Source organism: Cherax quadricarinatus, chromosome 30 (assembly GCF_038502225.1).
Source record: "Cherax quadricarinatus isolate ZL_2023a chromosome 30, ASM3850222v1, whole genome shotgun sequence".
In the NCBI taxonomy this organism is placed as follows: Eukaryota; Metazoa; Arthropoda; class Malacostraca; order Decapoda; family Parastacidae; genus Cherax; species Cherax quadricarinatus.
In genome coordinates this window covers 27989456-28011691 of record NC_091321.1, presented here as the reverse complement: position 1 = coordinate 28011691, position 22236 = coordinate 27989456, and the positions used below count along the sequence as shown (strand labels likewise).

General features: G+C 39.6%; 1 protein-coding gene across 2 annotated transcripts in view; it reads right to left on the bottom strand.

Moving 5' to 3' along the window:
- Positions 1 to 22236, bottom strand: part of CCT2 (chaperonin containing TCP1 subunit 2) — a 65821-nt gene that overhangs the window by 14943 nt on the left and 28642 nt on the right. For both annotated transcript variants that reach the window (XM_053782118.2, XM_053782117.2), the window contains exons 4-5: positions 16689 to 16889; positions 14946 to 15111 (exon numbers count right to left, since the gene is read on the bottom strand). In XM_053782118.2, coding sequence (XP_053638093.2) covers positions 14946 to 15111; positions 16689 to 16889 — 367 coding nt within the window. The remainder of the gene's footprint in view (positions 1 to 14945; positions 15112 to 16688; positions 16890 to 22236) is intronic.

Genomic DNA, 22236 nt, shown 5'->3' with positions numbered 1-22236 from the left:
TCTTTTTAAATTTAGTAATTTATACAGGAGAAGGGGTTACTAGCCCCTTGCTCCCGGCATTTCAGTCGCCTCTTACAATATGCATGGCTTACGGAGGAAGAATTCTGTTCCACTTCCCCATGGAGATAAGAGGAAATAAACAAGAATAAGAACTAGAAAGAAAATAGAAGAAAACCCAGAGGGGTGTGCATATATATATGCTTGTACATGTATGTGTAGTGTGACCTAAGTGTAAGTAGAAGTAGCAAGACGTACCTGAAATCTTGCATGTTCATGAGACAGAAAAAAGGACACCAGCAATCCTACCATCATGTATAACAATTACAGGCTTTCGTTTTACACTCACTTGACAGGACGGTAGTACCTCCCTGGGCGGTTACTGTCTACCAACCTACTATGTAAAGGACATAAGAAAAAGAACAAAACTTCCCTAAAACTTGGTGTGCAACACAATAGCTATGACTAAGATTTAATGCAAAAGGAGCTGCTTCATGCATAACTTACAACATGTATTTTATTTTTTAAGACACCAGCTATCCCCCACCAAGGTAGGGTAACCGGAAAAAGAGGAAACACTTTCACCATCACTCGTTTGATCACGGACTTGCCAGAAGTGAACTGACAGCACAGTTCAGATGACCCTCCAATGAATATTCCTGCCCCTCCTTCAGGGTGTAGACCCTGTACTTCCACTTCCAGAACTCAAGTCTAGCAAACCAGTTTCCCTTCATAAATGTTATCTTGCTTATACTCAAACAGCACACTGTCATAATCACTTGCCTCTTGTAATAAACGTGCATTGTTAGTAAAACAGCGGTTTATTTACAGGGTTTTACAGCTCTTATAATTTGCAGTAACAGAAAAGGGGCTAGATGAAGACTATGAAATAGTCTAAACAATGAAAAAATACATCAGATTGTAAGGAGAGCAAAGAGGAATTGAATATATTTAGATATATAGTTGGAAATGCATATGTCAGCAGATAGATGTTCAAAAGATAAAGAAAGACCTTTACATATCAGACTGGAAAACAAAAGTAGATAGAATGCTGAGGTGTGCGGAAAGCAAGTTCATTAATAAATGCAAAAAAGCAGAATATGAGAGAATAGTTGTGCAAACATTTTTGTATGGGTGTGAAGCATAGTCTCTGAACATGGCTGGAAGTAGTGAATACATCATGTTTGAGAGCAACATGTAGTACTGTTCTTATGTAAAGTAGTAGAAAAAAAAACCATACCCCGGCCGGGATTGAACCCGCGGTCAGAGAGTCTCAAAACTCCAGACCGTCGCGTTAGCCACTGGACCAGCTAGCCACAATAAGATTCATCCAACTAGGTATATTTCTACACCATAGGAAGGTTAGCACAGGCACCACTGTGACCACAAATGCAAGTTTTTACAGACTAATCTCCAGCTAACGTGGCCGTGACAAACTCGTGTTGACGGCAGTGAGGGGACTTGAGCTAGTTCGTCACGGCCACGCTAGCTGGAGATTCATCTGTAAAAACTTGCATTTGTGGTCAAAGTGGTGCCTATGCTAACCTTCCTATGGTGTAGAAATATACCTAGTTGGACGAATCTTATTGTGGCAAACTGGTCTAGCGGCTAACGCGACGGTCTGGAGTTTGGAGACTCTCTGACCGCGGGTTCAATCCCGGCCAGGGTATGGTTTGTTTGCAATCGTGTCATTACGATTTCGTGAGTCATGTTGACGGCAGTGAGGGGACTTGAGCTAGAGTTTGTCACGGCCACGCTAGCTGGAGATTCGTCTGTAAAAACTTGCATTTGTGGTCACAGTGGTGCCTATGCTAACCTTCCTATGGTGTAGAAATATACCTAGTTGGATGAATCTTATTGTGGCTAGCTGGTCTAGTGGCTAATGCGACGGTCTGGAGTTTTGAGACTCTCTGACCGAGGGTTCAATCCTGGCCAGGGTATGGTTTGTTTGCAATCGTGTCATTACGATTTCGTGAGTCACGTTAAAGTAGTAGTATGAAATATGTAATTCAGACTGAAAGATGAACCAAGACAGATGGATCAAGAGTATGTATAAATTGGGTTTTCAAACTGGAAAAAGGGTTTAATGAGGGTTTGAATGGTAAGGTCCTAAGCATTCAGTTGACATGTGTGAGAATGAGAGATACGTATTCATTTGGAAAAGGGAGGAGAGAGATTTGACAGGCCGTTAGACTGTGAGCAAGGTAACATTTTAATCTATGAAGGGACTGAGGTTCTGGTTAATTATCCTTTAGAGTGGCTGGACTCTGAGAGATAAGTATGTGAAGATGCTGCAGGTCCTTGGATAATCATTTAAAGTATGTTCATGCATCTTCTGGAAAAACAAGGTCTTTAAAAAAAAAAAAAAAAAAAAAAAAAAAAAAAAGAGAAATAGCACCAATGATTCTATTCAAACCAAATTTGTTCTCATCACATAGAGAATAATGTTCTGAGCACAGCTCTGTTCAAGGCAGGAGAGACAGAAGTGGAAAATGTTCAGAGACTGGTTATTGCCCGCACAGGCAGTAAAGCATTTAAATTAATGGGAAAACTCCTAGTTACTTGCAATGTACCTTGGGGTATATATTAACAGGTATCTTCTCTCCACTCCAGTGGAGAGAAGATGCCTGTTAATATAGTGTTCGTAAGCATCAGAAAGTCATAATTTTCGAAAATCGTAACGTTTTTTCGTCAGAATATTGACTTGCAAATAGTTGTTCGTCCCAGATACATACGAGCGACCCCAACACAGCCACAGTCAGTGTCCAAGCGTTTATCAATGAGTGAGCACGATCCCACTCATTCATACATTTTGTAATGTTCCAATTGTTTTAGTGCTTGCAACTGCCAAATAAGCCACCATGGGCCGAAAGAAAGCTAGTGCCAGCCCTTTGGTAAAGAAGGTGACAAACACAATAGAATTAAAGAAAAAGATTGTAGAAAAATACAAAAGTGGTGGTGTTAGTGATAGTGGTAGAGGGTGGTAGTGATGGTGGTAGAGGGTGGCAGTGATGGTGGTAGGTGACAGTGGTTGTGATGGTGGTAGAAGATGGTAGTGGTTGTGATGGTGGTAGTGGTTTTCATGGTGGTAGAGGGGGGGTAGTGGTTGTGATGGTGGAAGAGGGGGATAGTGGTTGTGATGGTGGTAGAGGGTGGCAGTGATGGTGGTAGTGGCTGTGATGGTGGTAGAGGGTGGTAGTGGCTGTGATGGTGGTAGAGGGTGGTAGTGGCTGTGATGATGGTAGAGGGTGGTAGTGGTTGTGATGGTGGTAGAGGATGGTAGTGGTTGTGATGGTGGTAGAGGGTGGTAGTGGCTGTGATGGTGGTAGAGGGTGGTAGTGGCTGTGATGGTGGTAGAGGGTGGTAGTGGCTGTGATGGTGGTAGAGGGTGGTAGTGGTTGTGATGGTGGTAGAGGGTGGTAGTGGTTGTGATGGTGGTAGTGGTTGTGATGGTGGTAGTGGTTGTGATGGTGGTAGTGGATGCAGTAGTGGTTGTGATGGTGGAGAGGGTGGTAGTGGTTGTGATGGTGGTAGAGGGTGGTAGTGGTTGTGATGGTGGTAGAGGGTGGTAGTAATGGAGATTTGTGCAATGTGGAGGAAGATGGAAAGATTTGTGACATTAAAAAACATAGAAGGGAAGTGACCCCAGACAAGGACTTGGTACCTAAGAGTCCTTATGGAGGGGGATTTCCCTTCCAAACAATAACTTCTCTCCCCTCCTCCCTGTCTTCCATCCACCAACAACAGCCTTCAATAAAGGTAAGTGTCATGATGAATGTTCATTCTTTTGTGTATGTAAATCTATCTTTAGAGTAAAAAAAAAATTTTTTTTGTTAATACTTCTGGGTGTCTGGAACGGATTAATTAAACTTGCATCATTTCTTATGGGGAAAATGGTTCTACAAATCGTCAATTTCGCCATTAGTCACACTCTCTGGAACGGATTAATTACGCAAAATGAGGGTCCACTGTACATACCTGAAAAATATTAAAGAGCCCAATCCTAAAGCTACACACTACCATAACTTACTGGAGTAAGAGATATAGCAGGAAATGTAAAATGAATTCATTGAAAAGGAGGAGCATCACAGGCACAAGTAGAGAATAGTGTCAAAAATTTATGGTCCGAGACTCTTCAACCTGCAACAGTACATATCAGAAATTTTGCTGGAAATAATGTAGAAGTCTTCAAGAAGAGGATCACTACCTCATACCAAGTGCCAAACCAACTGGAATGTGATGGCTATGTGGACCAGCAGGCCACTAACAGCAATACAGGTCAGAACACAAGAAAAACCCTCAAATCTGATCCCATACAAGGAATGAGCAATGGTTTGTGTTCTTTTGCAGCAACTCTCCTTGTGTGGAAAATAATGCTTGTTAAAACAAGCAAAGCCAATTAAACAAAAATGATAAAATCATATACTGTATGTAATTTGAGGGCCAATTCTACTTTTCAAAAACTAATCTCCACAGAGAGACTATTTCAGTTATAAAAACCATAGTTTGTTAATTTTTGGGTGTCACTATGAGTCATACTTGATAATTTTTCAGAATATGATTAATATGATTCATGATCAAAAAGTGAAAACCTAAATACTTTCGCTGAAATGTGAGCAGGATAATATTTATGAAGGGATTCATGGAAACCAGATAGCCAGACTTGAATCCTGGAGGTGGTAGTACAGTGCCTGCACTCTGAAGAAGTGGGGATATTGCAGTTTGGAGGGGCATCTGAGCTGTAACATCGGCATGCCTCTGGCAAGACGGTGATGGAATGAGTGATGATGAAAATGTTTATTCTTTTTTGGGTCACCCATCTCAGTGGGTGTAAATGGAGAACAGGAATAAATAAAGGGAATGTAAATAGTGCTAAAAAATATCTAGCCAAGACACAACTCGCAGCATTGGTTTTAAGTTGGAAAAAATTCAGATTCAGGAAGGATATAGGAAAGCACTGGTTTGGTAATAGAGTTGTGGATGAGTGGAACAAACTCTCAAGTACCGTCATAGAAGCTAAGACGTTGTGTAGTTTTAAAAATAGATTGGATAAATACACGAGTGGTTGTGGGTGAGTGTGAGTTGGACCTGACTAGCTTGTGCTAATAAGTCTGATGTCGTGCTCCTTCCTTAACCCTTAAACTGTCCAAACTTAGATCTACGTTCACTTAAGTGGCACTCCGAATATTTTGAAAAATAAAAAAATTGTTTTCTTTTAAAACAAAGAGTGCATTTTTCTACACGTTATAGAATAAAAAAAAATTAGGGTCAGTACTTACCGAGATATAAGACCGTGAAGTTGACTCTGGATGCTCACCTGATGGCAACATCGACTCCTGCCGCTTAAAGAAGCGTTGCTGATATACCTTTTTTCTCGTTTTTATTTTAATTTATATATTTTTTGTTTTGATAATTACAATTTACAATAGCTCTTGCAATTTCATAGCCAATCTTTGTTCTGACACTAATATTAGGTACTGAAATTATGCTCAAATAGTCACAATGACAGGTGAACATTTACACCTGCTTGGGTTTTTACTATTGTCTAGAAATACTGTATATACAAAGTATTTATAGGTCCCAGCAATGTTTTAGATACCCTGGCACATACCTTGAAGCATGATGTTATGAAAAGCATCCCTATACTGTTGACAGCCCAGAGACATTTGATAAATGCCCACTGCTCCAGCTAACCCTCGCTGCATTTGTTATCACTGTTACACACAAAAACGTCTTATCTGTCTATCTGCCTGTCTATCTCTCTGTCTCTGTCTATCTGTCTGTCTCTGCTCATCTGTTTTTCTGTCTTCCTGGAGAATACGTATATCAAACTCCTTGAAGAATGGTGTTATGACATTTATCAACTCAGTGACATTTGATAAATGGGTGCTCGGGGAACCCTCGCTTTATTTGTTTTCATTGATACACACAAACATGTTTGTCTGTGTATCTGTCTTTCTATCTCTGCCTGGAATTTTTGGGTTATCCTAGGTAATTTACACTATGTATAATAACTGAACTTATGTGTACATGTGAGACAGAGATACAGACAGAGAGACAGCCAAAGCAAGCCAGCCAGCCTGCCAAAACCATAAGAACATAAGAAAGAAGGAACACTGCAGCAGCCCTACTGGCCCATGCAATGCAGGTCCATGTCATCCTCTCCCTTCCTGGCTAAGACTAATGACCCACCTAGTCAGGTCACATCCATTGAAAGAAGGAGCATGACATCAGACCTAGCAGCACAAGCTAGTCAGGTCCAACTCACACCCACCCACACACTCTCATGTATTTATCTAAACTATTTTTACTTTCCTCTTAAAATAGGAGTGTTAATGCAACATGGCATCAGTGAATCCCTGGTGCCTGCCACTCTATTTGCTCTAGCTGGCACTCAATTGAACTGGTGCTCCCACAAGGTACTAAGTGCTTCCAGATTTTTTTTAACCCGTAAACGGCCCAAATGTATATACATGTATACGTTTTTACCTCTAGTGCCCCAAACGTACATATACGTTTTTTTTGTCATACATTCAACATTGCCACGATAAGCCTGAGTCGCCTAGACATGAGAGAATGGGTGTGTGCACTCACTGTGTGCCATATTAAAATAATTGGGGATGCCTGGGTACCATATGCTCCTTTTTCCTATTAAAAAAAAAACAACTATTTTTTTTTTCTTCAAAAAAAAGTTGGGGCACTACAGTAGAGAACGTATATGTATGTTTGGACTGTTTTTGGGTTAATACTGCGCACACTGAGGGCACAGACCCATTCCTTCATGTCTAGGCGACTCAAGCCTATTGTGCCAAATTTGAAGGAATGAAAAATAAAACGCTGATCCACGTTTGGAGTGCTATGCGTGCAAACGTGGATCTACGTTTGGACAGTTTAACCCTTTTACTGTTTTGGTTGTATATATATGTCTTACGAGCCAGTGTTTCGGACGTATTAATATGCATAAATTCTAGCGGCTTTAAATCAAGCAGGAGAAAGCTGGTAGGCCCCCATGTGAGAGAATGGATCTGTGTGGTCAGTGTGCACCACATAAAAAAAAATCCTGCAGCACGCAATGCGTAACGAGAAAAAAAAACTGACCGTTTTTTTGGATTAAAATGCCGACTTCAAGGTGTATTTTCATATAGTATTTATCGTTGTATTCTCATTTTCATGGTCTCACGTGATAAAATGGAAAACATATTAACCCGTAAATGGTCCAAGCAGATCTACGTTCATATGCGTAGTGCTCCAAAAGTAGATCTACGTTTTTTTTTTTACATATTTTCAAGTAGATCAAAGTTTTTTTACATGTTTTCAAACGTAAAAAAAAAAAAAAAAGATCTACTTTTTTTACATACTTTCAAATGTTGAAAAAGCGTATATGTACGTTTGGACTGTTTACGGGTTAAAATGGAAAACATATTACAGAAATAGAAATGATTTTGATTAGTTTCACGATGAAAACGACCTTGAAATTGAGCTCGATGTAACGGAAATGTTCGATTTTTACCAATGTTCAGGAGTAAGCAAATCACACCACACATCCAATACATGTCAACTGGGGTCTAATATTCTTTCACTAGTGCATTGATATTACTTATACCATTTTTACAATAATGCAGTAGTCTGCATAACAGTAAATTTTGTATTTTTTGTATGAATAAAAAATCAAAATAGAAAGCAATGGTAATATAAGAGGGGCCTAGAGACGTGACTAATGAACAGAGGATATGTTATTTTAGTGCCAAGAATGTCTACATTGTTTATTCTGGACCCTATTTTGAAATTGGCATCTTTTTTAAGTTGCGTGAAATTGGCCAAATTGCCAATTTCTGACCACTTTATTGGGTAGTTCAAATCGGTAAATGGGCAGTTTCTTGTACTCAACTGATAAAAAAAATAGAGTTATAAAGAAATAGCTATGAATTTGGTCAACTGGAACAATGGAATTGGCCAAAAACAGGGCTCAAAGTCGGCGAAATCACCGATGTGTGTATATCGCCAAGACCGCTAACTTTGGGGGAGCATAATTCCGTGAGTTTTCGACCAAATTTCGTACTTTTGGTGTCATTACCATCGGGAAAAGATTCTCTATCATTTCATAACAAAAAGTAATTTTTTTTTTCAAAAAATTTTGTGACAAAGAATGATAGTTTCAGAAAGGGGCTTGCGACAGTCAAGGGGTTAAGGGTTAAGTGGATGTGACCTGACCTGACTAGGTGGGTCATTGGTTTAAGTTGGGAGGTGACTTGGACCTGCCTCGCATGGGCCAGTACGCCTGCTGCAGTGTTCCTTCTTTCTTATGTTATAAAATTATAAGAAATACAAGTTGCATTTTTTTTAACCCAGCGGCCATCTCCCACTGAGGTAGGGTTGTCAGCATAGTTGCTGATCCCCTACATGTGTTGTAGAGCTTATCTGAGTATCATAGTTAGTACCATCCATATGTTTTACATACACGACCCCTTTGCTAGGCCTAGTGACTAGTTTGTACGACATCACGTGATTCCGCATGAGTGGGTGGGCTGCGCTGCATCGGCTCAGTTCCCCGTAATCAAAACAGGCGACAGGACAGGCAGTTTGGGCTCCTCCCCTTCATACTCTGCTAATATAAGTGTTACCATCCAACAAGTGTGTTTTACTCCAATCATCATATCTCCTACGAACCCCCACTACAGGGTTACCCGCAAAAGAAACACTGTTACCATCATTCACACTATCACTGTCTTGCCAGGACAGTGAGATACAGCCTCTCCTCACTTAGCGACGTGTTTACCAGCCACTCGGAGTTATGACTGGCTCTCCAACCAGTTGGTATTGTATGCCGTACGAGAACTTGCGTCATGGAAACAGGTAGCGCGGCATCTCGGCATCAAGCATCTCAGTCTCCTTCCGCAGTCACTCAGTACACTAGCTTTCAGTCTCCAAGACTACATATTTGTACAAATTTGTACCTTATTGTGCACCCCATAGTATAAGATGTTGGCAAAAAGGAAGATCTTGACTTCACCTGAAGGAAGCACCAAGAAACAAAGGGAAGATATTGATCTTGAAGAGAAAATGAAAAGTATAAACAAATACGAAGCTCGTAAGAAAGTGCAAGTGATAGCCCTTGACTTGAAGCTGGTGCATTCTATCATTTCCACTATCCTGAAGGATAAAGATAAAGTGAAAGAGGCAGTGAAAGCAACAGCAGGATTTCAAGCCACAATAACTAGGCAGCAGACAGGCCTCAGTCATGAAATGGAGAAATTACTGGCAATCTGGTTTGATGACCAGATACAAAAAAGAATGCCGATGAGGCTTTTAATAATTTAAGCCAAGGCACACAGTATCTCTGAGATTTTTAAGGCATGTGAAGGTGAAGAATCAATGCAAACATTTACAGCAAGCCATGGATGGTTTCAACAGTTTTGTTGGAGATTCAACTTGCATAATAAGAGTACCGGTGGTGAGGCAGCAAGTGCAGATGCAGAAGCAACAAAGACTTGCTGACCAGTTTGATAAAATCATCAAGAAAGGCGGATACCGTCCAAAACAGATATTTAATGTGGATGAAGCTGGACTTTTTTGGAAGAAAATGCCCGAAAGGTCCTACGTACACAAAGATGAAACAATGCCCGGTTTCAAGGCTCTCAAGACAGGGTCATGTTGTTGTTGGGAGGAAATATCGCTGGGTTCAAGTTAAGCCTTTCCTCATCTATCACTCCAAGAACCCACGTGCATTGAAGCAGGTTAGTAAGCACATGCTGCCCGTTTACTATCGTGCAAATAACACGGCATGGATGATGCAAGCTTTATTTGAGAACTGGTTCATCAACTGCTTCATATCCTTGGTCAAGCATTATTGTCTGGAAAAGGGCATTCCCTTAAAAATATCCTCTTGCTTGATAATGCTCCAGGCCACCTCCAGCATCTTGATGATCTACACCCGGATGTAAACATAGTATATCTGCCTAAAAACACGACTTTTATCATACAGCCAATGGACCAGGGGGCTATAGCTATGTTCAAGGCATACTATTTGCACACATCTTTGTCCAAAGCTATAGCAGCAATAGAAAATGCTGAAATAACTCACGAAATCATAATGACACGATTGCAAACAAACCATACCACGGGCGGGATTTGAACCAGCGGTCAGAGAGTCTCAAAACTCCAGACCGTCGCGTTAGCCACTGGACCAGCTAGCCACAATAAGATTCATCCAACTAGGTATATTTCTACACCATAGGAAGGTTAGTATAGGTACCACTGTGACCACAAATGCAAGTTTTTACAGACGAATCTCCAGCTAGCGTGGCTGTGACGAACTCTAGCTCAAGTCCCCTCACTGCCGTCAACATGACTCACGAAATCGTAATGACACGATTGCAAACAAACCATACCACGGGCGGGATTTGAACCCGCGGTCAGAGAGTCTCAAAACTCCAGACCGTCGCATTACCCACTGGACCAGCTAGCCACAATAAGATTCGTCCAACTAGGTATATTTCTACACCATAGGGAGGTTAGTATAGGTACCACTGTGACCACAAATGCAAGTTTTTACAGACGAATCTCCAGCTAGCGTGGCCGTGACGAACTCTAGCTCAAGTCCCCTCACTGCCGTCAACTTGCATTTGTGGTCACAGTGGTGCCTATGCTAACCTTCCTATGGTGTTAATGTTGCAGTTTAAAAACTGTAGTGTAAAGCACCCTTCTGGCAAGACAGTGATGGAGTGAATGATGGTGAAAGTTTTTCTTTTTCGGGCCACCCTGCCTTGGTGGGAATCGGCCAGTGTAATAATAAAAAATAAAAAAAAAGTCCGACTATATGAAGATAACCGGATTCCCTGAATCCCTTCACTAAATATTACCCTGCTCACACTCCAACAGATCGTCAGGTCCCAAGTATCATTCGTCTCCATTCACTCCTATCTAACACGCTCACGCACGCTTGCTGGAAGTCCAAGCGCCTAGCTCACAAAACCTCCTTTACCCCCTCTTTCCAACCCTTTCGAGGACGACCCGTACCCCTCCTTCCTTCCCCTATAGATTTATATGCTTTCCATGTCATTCTACTTTGATCCATTCTCTCTAAATGACCAAACCACCTCAACAACCCCTCTTCTGCCCTCTGACTAATGCTTTTATTAACTCCACACCTTCTCCTAATTTCCACACTCCGAATTTTCTGCATAATATTTACACCACATTGCCCTTAGACAGGACATCTCCACTGCCTCCAACTGTCTCCTCGCTACTGCATTTACCACCCAAGCTTCACACCCATATAAGAGTGTTGGTACTACTATACTTTCATACATTCCCGTCTTTGCCTCCATAGATAACATTTTTTGACTCCACATATACCTCAACGCATCACTCACCTTTTTTCCCTCATCAATTCTATGATTAACCTCATCCTTCATAAATCCATCCGCCGACACGTCAACTCCCTAGTATCTGAAAACATTCACTTCTTCCATATTCCTCCTCCCCAATTTGACATCTAATTTTTCTTTATCTAAATCATTTGATACCCTCATCACCTTACTCTTTTCTATGTTCACTTTCAACTTTCTACCTTTACACACATTCCCAAACTCATCCACTAACCTTTGCAATTTTTTTTTAGAATCTCCCATAAGCACAGTATCATCAGCAAAAAGTAACTGTGTCAATTCCCATTTTGAATTTGATTCCCCATAATTTAATCCCATCCCTCTCCCAAACACCCAAGCATTTACTTCTTTTACAACCCCATCTATAAATATATTAAAGAACCATGGTGACATTACACATCCCTGTCTAAGACCTACTTTTACCGGGAAGTATTCTCCCTCTCTTCTACACACCCTAACCTGAGCCTATCCTCATAAAAGCTCTTTACAGCATTTAGTAACTTACCACCTATTCCATATACTTGCAACATCTGCCACATTGCTCCCCTATCCACTCTATCATATGCCTTTTCTAAATCCATAAATGCAATAAAAACTTCCCTACCTTTATCTAAATACTGTTCACATATATGCTTCAATGTAAACACTTGATCTACACATCCCCTACCCACTCTGAAGCCCCCCCTGCTCATCCGCAAGCCCCCCTGCTCATCCGCAATCCTACATTCTGTCTTACCTCTAATTCTTTCAATTATAACCCTACCGTATACTTTTCCTGGTATACTCAGTAAACTTATTCCTCTATAATTTTTACAATCTCTTTTGTCCCCTTTCCCTTTATATAAAGGGACTATACATGCTCTCCGCCAATCCCTAGGTACCTTCCCCTCTTTCATACATTTATTAAACAAAAGTACCAACCACTCCAACACTATATCCCCCCCTGGTTTTAACATTTCTGTTATGATCCCATCAGTTCCAGCTGCTTTACCCCCTTTCATTCTACGTAATGCCTCACGTACCTCCCCCACACTTACATTCTGCTCTTCTTCACTCCTAAAAGATGGTATACCTCCCTGGCCAGTGCATGAAATTACCGCCTCCCTTTCTTCCTCAACATTTAAAAGTTCCTCAAAATATTCTCGCCATCTACCTAATACCTCCCTCTCCCCATCTTCTAACTCCCCTACTCTGTTTTTAACTGACAAATCCATACTTTTCCTAGGCTTTCTTAACTTGTTTAACTCGCTCCAAAATTTTTTCTTATTTTCATTAAAATTTCTTGACAGTGCCTCTCCCACTCTTTCATCTGCTCTCCTTTTGCACTCTCTTCACCTTTCTTTTACTCTCCATATACTCTGCTCTTCTTATAACACTTCTGCTTTGTAAAAACCTCTCGTAAGCTACCTTTTTCTCTTTTATCACACCCTTTACTTCATCATTCCACCAATCACTCCTCTTTCCTCCTGCCCCCACCCTCCTATAACCACAAACTTCTGCCCCACATTCTAATACTGCATTTTTAAAACTATTCCAACCCTCTTCAACGCCCCCACTACTCATCTTTGCACTAGCCCACCTTTCTGCCAATAGTCGCTTATATCTCGCCCGAACTTCCTCCTCCCTTAGTTTATACACTTTCACCTCCCTTACTTGTTGTTGCCACCTTCCTCTTTTCCCATCTACCTCTTACTCTAACTGTAGCTACAACTAAATAATGATCCGATATATCAGTTGCCCCTCTATAAACATGTACATCCTGGAGCCTACCCATCAACCTTTTATCCACCAATACATAATCTAACAAACTACTTTCATTACATGCTACATCATACCTTGTATATTTATTTATCCTCTTTTTCATAAAATATGTATTACTTATTACCAAATTTCTTTCTACACTTAGCTCAATTAACCCTTTGAGGGTTTTGGTCGTACTAGTACGTTTTACGCGTAGGGGTTTTTGACGTACTAGTACTCATAAATTCTAGCGGCCTCAAATCTAGTGGGAGAAAGCTGGTAGGCCTTCATATGAAAGAATGGGTCTATGTGGTCAGTGTGCACAGTCTAAAAAAAATCCTGCAGCACACAGTGCATAATGAGAAAAAAAAAACTTTGACCATTTTTTTTTAATAAATCGGCGACTTTGCAGTGTATTTTCGTATGGTATTTATTGTTGTATTCTAGTTTTCTTGGTCTCATTTTATAGAATGGAAGACATATTACAGAAATTGAGATGATTTTGACTGGTTTTACAATGAAAGGTGCCTTGAAATTGAGCTCAAAGTAGCAGAAATGTTCGATTTTTACCAAATTTCAAAAGTAAACAAATCGTGCCAAGCGTGCAATACACGTCAACTGGTGAGTCTAATATTCTTTTACAAGTGCACCAATAATATTTATACCATTTTTTACACTAATGCAGTAGTCTGCATAACAGTAAATCTTATATTTTTTGTGAGAATAAAAATTCAAAGTGGAAAGCAAAAGAATAAAAGAGGGGCCTTGAGACGTGACTAATGACTTGAGGAAATGTCATTTTAGTGCCAGGAATGTCTTTCTTGTTTATTCTGGACCCTATTTGGAAATTGGCATCTTTTGAAATTTGTGTGAAATTGGCAAAATTGCTAAATTCTGACCACTGTACTGGATAGTTGAATTTATAAATGGGTGGTTTCTTGCACCCATTCGATAGAAAAAATGGAGTTCTAGCGAAATATTCATGTTTTTTGTCGACTAGTACAGTGAAATTGGCCGAAAATGGGGCTCAAAGTGGGCAAAATCGCCGATGCGTAAACATCGCCGAGACCGCTAACTTTGCGAGAGCATAATTCCGTAAGTTTTCTATCAAATTTCAAACTTTTGGTGTCTTTATGATCGGGAAAAGATTCTCTATCTTTTCATAAGAGAAAATATATTTTTTTTTTTAAATTTGGCCGACCCTGAGAACGAGTTTCGGAGAGGGCCTGTCGACCCTCAAAGGGTTAAAGGCTCCCCATTTACATTTACCCCTGGCACCCCAAATTTACCTACTACTCCCTCCATAACATTTTTACCCAGTTTAGCATTGAAATCCCCAACCACCATTACTCTCACACTTGATTCAAAACTCCCTAAGCATTTACTTAACATTTCCCAAAATCTCTCTCTCTCTCCTCTACACTTCTCTCTTCTCCGTTTTATACTATTTTATACTGTAATTTGATTTTTTTCGTACATCATTTTTGACACTGTACAGCAATTACAATTTTCTGTAATACATAAGAGTTAGGCAAATTAAAACAAAGTTATCAAGTTGGAGTTTCCTGCAGATCTTTCCTTTATTCAGAATAAAATGTTGTAAACGGTTGTTATAAATGCTTGAAGTATTGGTAAGGGGTGGCTCCTTGCTTAGTGACGAATTCATTTACTGACGTGGTCTTAGGAACGGAATTCCGTCGTTAAGTGAGGAGAGGCTGTAGTTTAAAATTCACATTAACTTAATAATGCTCCCAATAAGTACAGTACATATAGTTTTGAACTGATAAGGCATCTTAACAAGTGGCAACACAATAATCTTACCTTCATCAAGGAAAGAATCTCCAAGGGTACCACCCTGTTTCTTAATGATCTGGATAGCATCAAGATTTCCTGAACCCTTCAGCCTTAACACAGCATCAACAGTCAAGTTGGCAAAGAAATCTTTATGTTGAGAAAGAATCTTTGAGCTGAGGGTAGTCTTGGCAATCTGCATAGTGGACAAATAATCAACTTAACAAAATTGTTTAAAATTGTTAACTGTATAAAATTTATATACTAACATAATAACACAAACTTCAAGTCTACTTCAAACACTAATTAATTTAAACAAATCTATTTCAAGATATCCTGATTAACACTCAGGTATTAAATGTCATATTTCCTCCCTTTACTAAAACATCAACCATAAATTGTCATCCAGAATCTTGCACATCCAGGGGCATGTGCAAGAAACTGTGTGAAAAACTGTAGATGCTTAACTATTAATGTACCAAAATGTTCAGCAGCTGCTATCTTTCTCAAGGAATAAATGTTGTGCAAACAATTATCACATTCATATTGACCAATTTGTTAACACATTTGATGGGAAATCTAAAACTGAAGAGAAAAGCTGTCCATAAAGACTGTTTGTAGCTGGTCACCCATGGAAGCACCACCATCAAGAAACACAATAGGTAATACATATGTTATCTTCCATTCCTAAGACTACTTTCACTACAAATGCACATTTTTCATTCTTTAATGCAATATCTTTTTCTTTTTTTTAACACATTGGCCGTTTCCCACCAAGGCAGGGTGACCCCAAAGAAAGAAAAAAAACAAAATGAAAGAAAAAACTTTCATTGTCATTCAACACTTTCACCAACACTCTCACTCACAAAATCACTGTCTTTGCAGAGGTGCCCAGTTACGACAGTTTAGTCACTCCAAACTGCCAATATTCCAAACCCCTCCTTTAAAGTGCAGGCAATGTACTTCCCACCTCCAGGACTCATGTCCAGCTAACCAGAATAATTGTATTAACCTAATAAAATGCCAGTTTTTAATTCAAAATGTCTAACATGACTATCAAACATCTTACAGCTTGCCTGCCACACATCTTGTCTTAAAACATGTCAGAAGGAGAGGATAAAAGAGGCTTTGTTTGCAAGGGGCCAGGACATGCAGCAGGCATGAATGAGCATGTTAGATAGGAGTGAATGGAGACAAATGGTTTTTGGGACCTGATGAGCTGTTGGAGTGTGAGCAAGGTAATATTTTGTGAAGGGATTCAGGGAACCCAGTTAGCTGGACTTGAGTCCTGGAGGTAGGAAGTACAATGCCTGTACTTTGAAGGTGGGGATAGGGATATTGGCTGTTTGGAGTGATATCTAAACTGTCGTATCTGAGCACCTCTGCAAAGACAGTGATTATATAAGAATGATGGTGAAAGTTTTTTTTCTTTCTTTTTGGGTCACCCTACCTCAGTAGGCAATGGGCGTTTTAAAAAAGAAAATTTAAAATTACTGTCTGAAATTATATAAGCATGCAACTGTATTGTTTTATGTATTGCACATTTTTATTTTGCAGGGAGCAAGGGCCTAGGAACCACTTCTCCTGTATAAATTACTAAATTTAAAAAGAAAAACTTTTTTTTTTCTTTTTAGGTCACCTGCCTCAGTAGAATACAGCCATTTCGTTTAAGAAGAAGAATTTTTTATAACCCATACTACATTTGCTGTCAAATATCAACACATTATTTAAAATAAAAATGTTTTAGTTATTCTCCTAATAATTTATGCTAACCTTGAGCAAATCTTCTCTGAATTTTGCTGGGTTGGCAGAATTATCCTGTGCCGAACTTGTAAGTGCTTCACGAGCAACATCTGTAGCTTTACGATACCCAGCTATGATGGTCTGTGGGTGGAGTCGCATGGCTACCAATTTCTCTGCTTCTCGAAGAAGCTCCGAAGCCAAAACCACCACTGAAGTTGTGCCATCTCCCACCTGCAAGGTTGAGTCTCCATGTATTACTGTAAATTTTACAACCACAAGAAAAAAATGCAAAGACGGGAAAAAAGAGGTGATGGATGAGGAGAGAGGGGAAAGATGAAAAGGTGTGAGGAGTAAGGAAAAGGTATAACGGGTGAGGAAAAGGTGTGAGGGGTGAAGAAAAAAATATGGACAAGCATAAAATGTGAGGGATGAAGCAAAGATGTGAGGGATGAGGAAAGGATGTAAGGGATGAGGAAATGATGTATGGAATGAAGAATAGATGTGAGGAATGAAGAAAGATGGGGTATGAGAAAAGGATGTGAGGAATGAAAAAAAGATGAAAGGGAATGGTGTGACAGATGAAGAAACAGAGGGAGAGGGAAATTAGCAAGGGATGAGGGAAGGAAAGGTGGGGGAAGGGAAAAGTGAGGAGTGAGGAAAGAGGTAAGGAGTAATGCAAAAGTGAGAGAAATTAGGAAAAGGCAAGGGAGGAGGTGTGAGGAGGGGTTAAGAGGTGGAAGCGAGTAACACGTTGGGCAAGTGTAAAGGGGGTAAACAGGGGGAGGGAGAGCGGGGGTTGAAAACTAAGAGGGTAGGACTAGGGTGTGAACTAGGGGTGAGGGAAAGTCAGAAAAATAGAGAGAGAGCTCAGGGTTGAGGGAGAAGGAAGATGAGAAGGCACTGGGAAAGATTATGGGAAGAATTTGGAGTGGGAGAGAAAAAGGGGCAAGGAGCTGTGCAAGTAACTGAACAAGAGGACCAAAAGGGCAATCCAGTGCTCTATAAATTAAGAAAAATCATACATTCATTTACAACTTGCAAGACACTCATTAAGACTAACACTGGAGCTATGACTCAACCCCCTGCAACCACAAATAGGTAAGAACAAAGGGTGTAGGACTGGCAAAACAAATGTGACAAACTAGGCAATCATGCAGAGAGAGAGAGAGAGAAAAAAAAAAGCATATTTTTTGTATTATTTCTAATTTCATTGCTCCTCTCACATACACATCATGGCAATAAGCAGTACAGAACCTTAAATTTTAAAATGCCTGTAAAAAAAGTACAAGGAAAAAATTGCAATTACAGTATACCATCATTTAACACGGTAGCTATGGTCCTGAAAAACGGCGTTAGGTAAAACTGTGTTAGATGAAGTGAAGAACTTATGGGAAAAATAGGGTTACATTCCTGGGAGCCCTAAAAAGGCCAAACAACTTTTTTTTAGGCCTCCACATTGTACAAAAATAAAAATGAATATGTAACTGTAGTTCATTGTCGTGATGTATTATGTTGTTTTTACTGCTTAAGATTACAACTGCAACAGAAATAATAGTATTTCTTACCTTAAATTGTGGGTGTTGGTGTTTGTGGACTATTGTGGAGAGTGGAGAGTTATGCTGTGGCCCTACTGGGCTGAGGTGGATGGTAGAAGTTCTGGTACTGAAGTCGATGGCAGTACTGGAGTGTGCATAAATTCTGTAATGGATTTCTGTTCTATTTTACCCAGCAGTACATTATACAACTGATGATAAGGCATCAGCTGCTCTAGACACCGTTTCAGGGTCCTCTTCAGTGAAAAAGTCTACCTTCAAGTCAGTCAAATCAGTAAGTCAGTCAGTCATCACACACGCACTCATATTTGCCTCATTCTTATGTGCAAAAAGTGACGCTTCATTACGGCCACTGGCTATCTCGTCTAATATCTCTATTTTCTTGTTTAATTCTAAGACTTAAATGCTTATACCTTTTCGTGCCACTTTCAGTAACACTTGTATGCCTACTGGGTGCCATGATTGCTTGGTAGATATAAGATATGGCAATTAAAATGCGTATCTAAACAAGCAGAGCGAGCATCCAGAGGATCATCTTACACACGTATGAACCGAACTGAAGGCTGGGAGGGTGGCGGGGGATGGTGATAGGTCTCCCCCGTTGACTCAATAGTGTAACCCATAGCCAATCCTGTGGGTGACCACGCGCTCAAAATTCCCCCCCCCCCCTCACAAACTGAATTGTGTTAAGTTAATTGTACAGTGTTGCATAAAATTGTGCCGCAATTCTTCAATCGTGCTATAATCAAACCGTGCCAAATAAACTAGTGTTAAATGTCGGTCTACCGTATACCAATTTTCATATAAATCATTATGATTATTATAAATACCTGATTTTGCATTGCCAACACGCTACTAATTTTTGCCAGTAAATTTGGTAGGAGGGGCACAATCTCAAAAGTTTCACCAAGAGTGCCAAATACCTTTACATCTCCACTAAAAGGTGAGGGGAGGAACAAGTGAAAGGCAGGAAGGGGGGAGAAGACAAGGGGACTGGTGGAGACAGTCAAGCAGGAGAGGATGAGGGGCAAGTAGGGAAAAAGGAGAAGGGCAGTGAAAGAGTAACAGGAATTAAGAAACAAAATAAAATAAGCTTATTGCACATTTAATATATGAATCAAAATACGAATCTGATAATACTGTAATTCAGTACAATTTCAATGAAGATTTTGAGAGAAGAATATGCAAGACAAGTAAGAGGTGTCTTTCTATGTATAGTAAACCCTTGACAGTCAATTTACAAGGTAGATGCACACCTGAAACACTGAATAAATGGAGGAGAGGGGAGGCAATTTTCAAATGCCTGCCAAATAAACACTATATGGTAGAAGAGGCTGCCAGCCAACAAGTGCATGCAAAATGGCATTAAACAACTTTAGCCTTTATTAAAATAATGTTTGACTTTCAAGGAAATTGTAACATAACACACAGGCATCACACCAGAAAAGAATGTTTGATCACTTTTACCCAATTCAAAACTAAGCTAAAGAAGGCACAGTGCCTAAATATTCTAGTCAAATAGTATGTAAATAACTTACTTTTTGTATTAGTTTCTCATTATGAGCACTACTGCTTCAATATACGTACTGTACTGAATGACACCTAATGTAAAATAAAATAAAATAGAACCCACTTTTACTTATTGTCAAGTGGCATGCTACACTTTTATTTACTGTCATGTATATATAGGAGGGCCCCACGTTACAGTGCTTCATTTTACGGCATATTGCTACTGCTCATTTATTCAGACTTCCTACAACAAATACACCTATCATCCGACTTACGATCTGCTCGACTTACGACCGTGTTTTTTATGCCAAATTTCTGGGAAATAAACAACTATTTGTGTTGTACACAGTGTTTATCTTAAACCTTACAGTATAATACAGTACTAACAACATAAGAAGTAAAGTAAAACATGAAATACCAAAATAAAACAATAAAATAAAGTCATTACAAAAATGTTTTGTTGATATTCAGTAGTAAAGTTCGACTTACGACCATTTCGATTTACGACCGGTTTCTCGGAACCGAACTCGGTCGTAAGTCGGATGGTAGGTGTATATTCACCAATCGCTATAAGTTAAGGAGGAAAATATTTTAAGGTAAGTAATGTATGTCCTGTATATGCATTTTTTTTACGCCTACCTCTATTGCTCATTTAATATTATATGCACTGGAAAGTAAAAAAAAAAAGGCTATGTTTCACTTTACAGCAATTTTTGCTCTACAGCAGTAGCCTGGAACTTAACCTGCTTCATAAACAGGGCCCTCCTATATGATTGTTATAGTCATTAGAATTACTTTTAATCTATGCATATCTTTAACCCTTTGAGAGTCAAGACCCATGCTTGCAAACGTGCTCCCAGGGTCAAAGAATTTTATATACAGTAGGGCCCCACTTATACAGCGGGTTAGGTTCCAGGCTATCGCCGGAAAGCAGAACGCCATTTTTTCCATTTATAAATGTATATAAATGCCAGACAACAACTTTACACTAAATTATATTAAGTAAGTAATAGAACTAGGCATTAAAAACACACAAAGTAAAATACGTACATTCACATTACTTATCTTAAAGTATTTGTAATCTTAATGTAGGGAGAGTGGTGAGTAGTACTTATTTGAAGGAAGTCAGGTGTAGGTAGCCCTGGCTCCCAGTCTCATACTTAATATATGACATTTAAAACATCCCAGAGAGTTAAAATACACAAACAGTACACTCACTATTTACCTTAAAATATGTGTAGTCTTAATGTAGGAAGAGAGGTGAGTAGTATTTATAAGTCAGTGTAGGTAGCCGGTAGGTGTAGCCCGCCTGGGCGACACCTACCGGCTACCTACACTGTGGCTCAGAGCCATATTATTAGCATCGACATACCTTCTTCACTGAATTTAATTGTTTCTAACAACTACCTTTAGATGCCATCATAAACGAAGGGAGAAGTAATGAATAATTCATGCAGAAAATTGTAAACATAAGTGGAGTGGGGGAGTGGCTGGGCCAAACGCAAATTCATACATGTTTTCTCTGGTGGCTGAGCAGAGAAAACGTAATGTTATCCCTCCGCCCGGCTACCAGACAGGTCCACAAGTGTTATTATCAGAGTACATACAAAATATGCAATAAATGCCAGACAACAAGTTTACGCTAACTTATATTAAGTTAGCAATAGAAATAAGTAATAAGTACACTTATTACTTACCTTAAAATATTAATATTAATGTGTGAGAGGTGAGTGGCAGGGTGTTTATTGAATAAAATCAGAATGGCACACCATCATCCTTTAACTTGGCACTTAAAGCAAGAGGCTTACAACTCCTGTTTTTATCACAGCTAAGCTTAGACACCATCGTCATTGAGAGCCAACTAGTTAACGAAAGAGTAAACAAGAGAGAGAACGAGATACAGAGTTCAGATGATGTAAGAACACAAACTGAACAGGTAGTGGGCGATCACTTAGTCAGGTAAAATAAATGCGTATTAACCCTTTGAGGGTTTCGGACGTACTAGTACGGCTTACGACTCAGGCTTTTTGACGTACTAGTACGCCTAAATTCTAGCGCCCTCAAATCTAGTGGGAGAAAGCTGGTAGGCCTCCATATGAAAGAATGGGGCTATGTGGTCAGTGTGCACGGTATAAAAAAAAATCCTGCAGCACACAGTGCATAATGAGAAAAAAAAAACTTTGACCGTTTTTTTGGAATAAAACAGCGACTTTGCACTGTATTTTCGTATGGTATTTATTGTTGTATTCTAGTTTTCTTGGTCTCATTTTATAGAATGGAAGGCATATCATAGAAACTGAGATGATTTTGACTGGTTTTACAATGAAAAGTACCTTGAAATTGAGCTCAAAGTAGCAGAAATGTTCGATTTTTACCAAAGTTCAAAAGTAAACAAATTGTGCCAAGCGTCCAATACACGTCAACTGGTGAGTCTAATATTCTTTTGCAAGTGATCCAATATGATTCATATCATTTTTTACACTAATGCAGTAGTCTGCATATTTTTTGTGAGAATA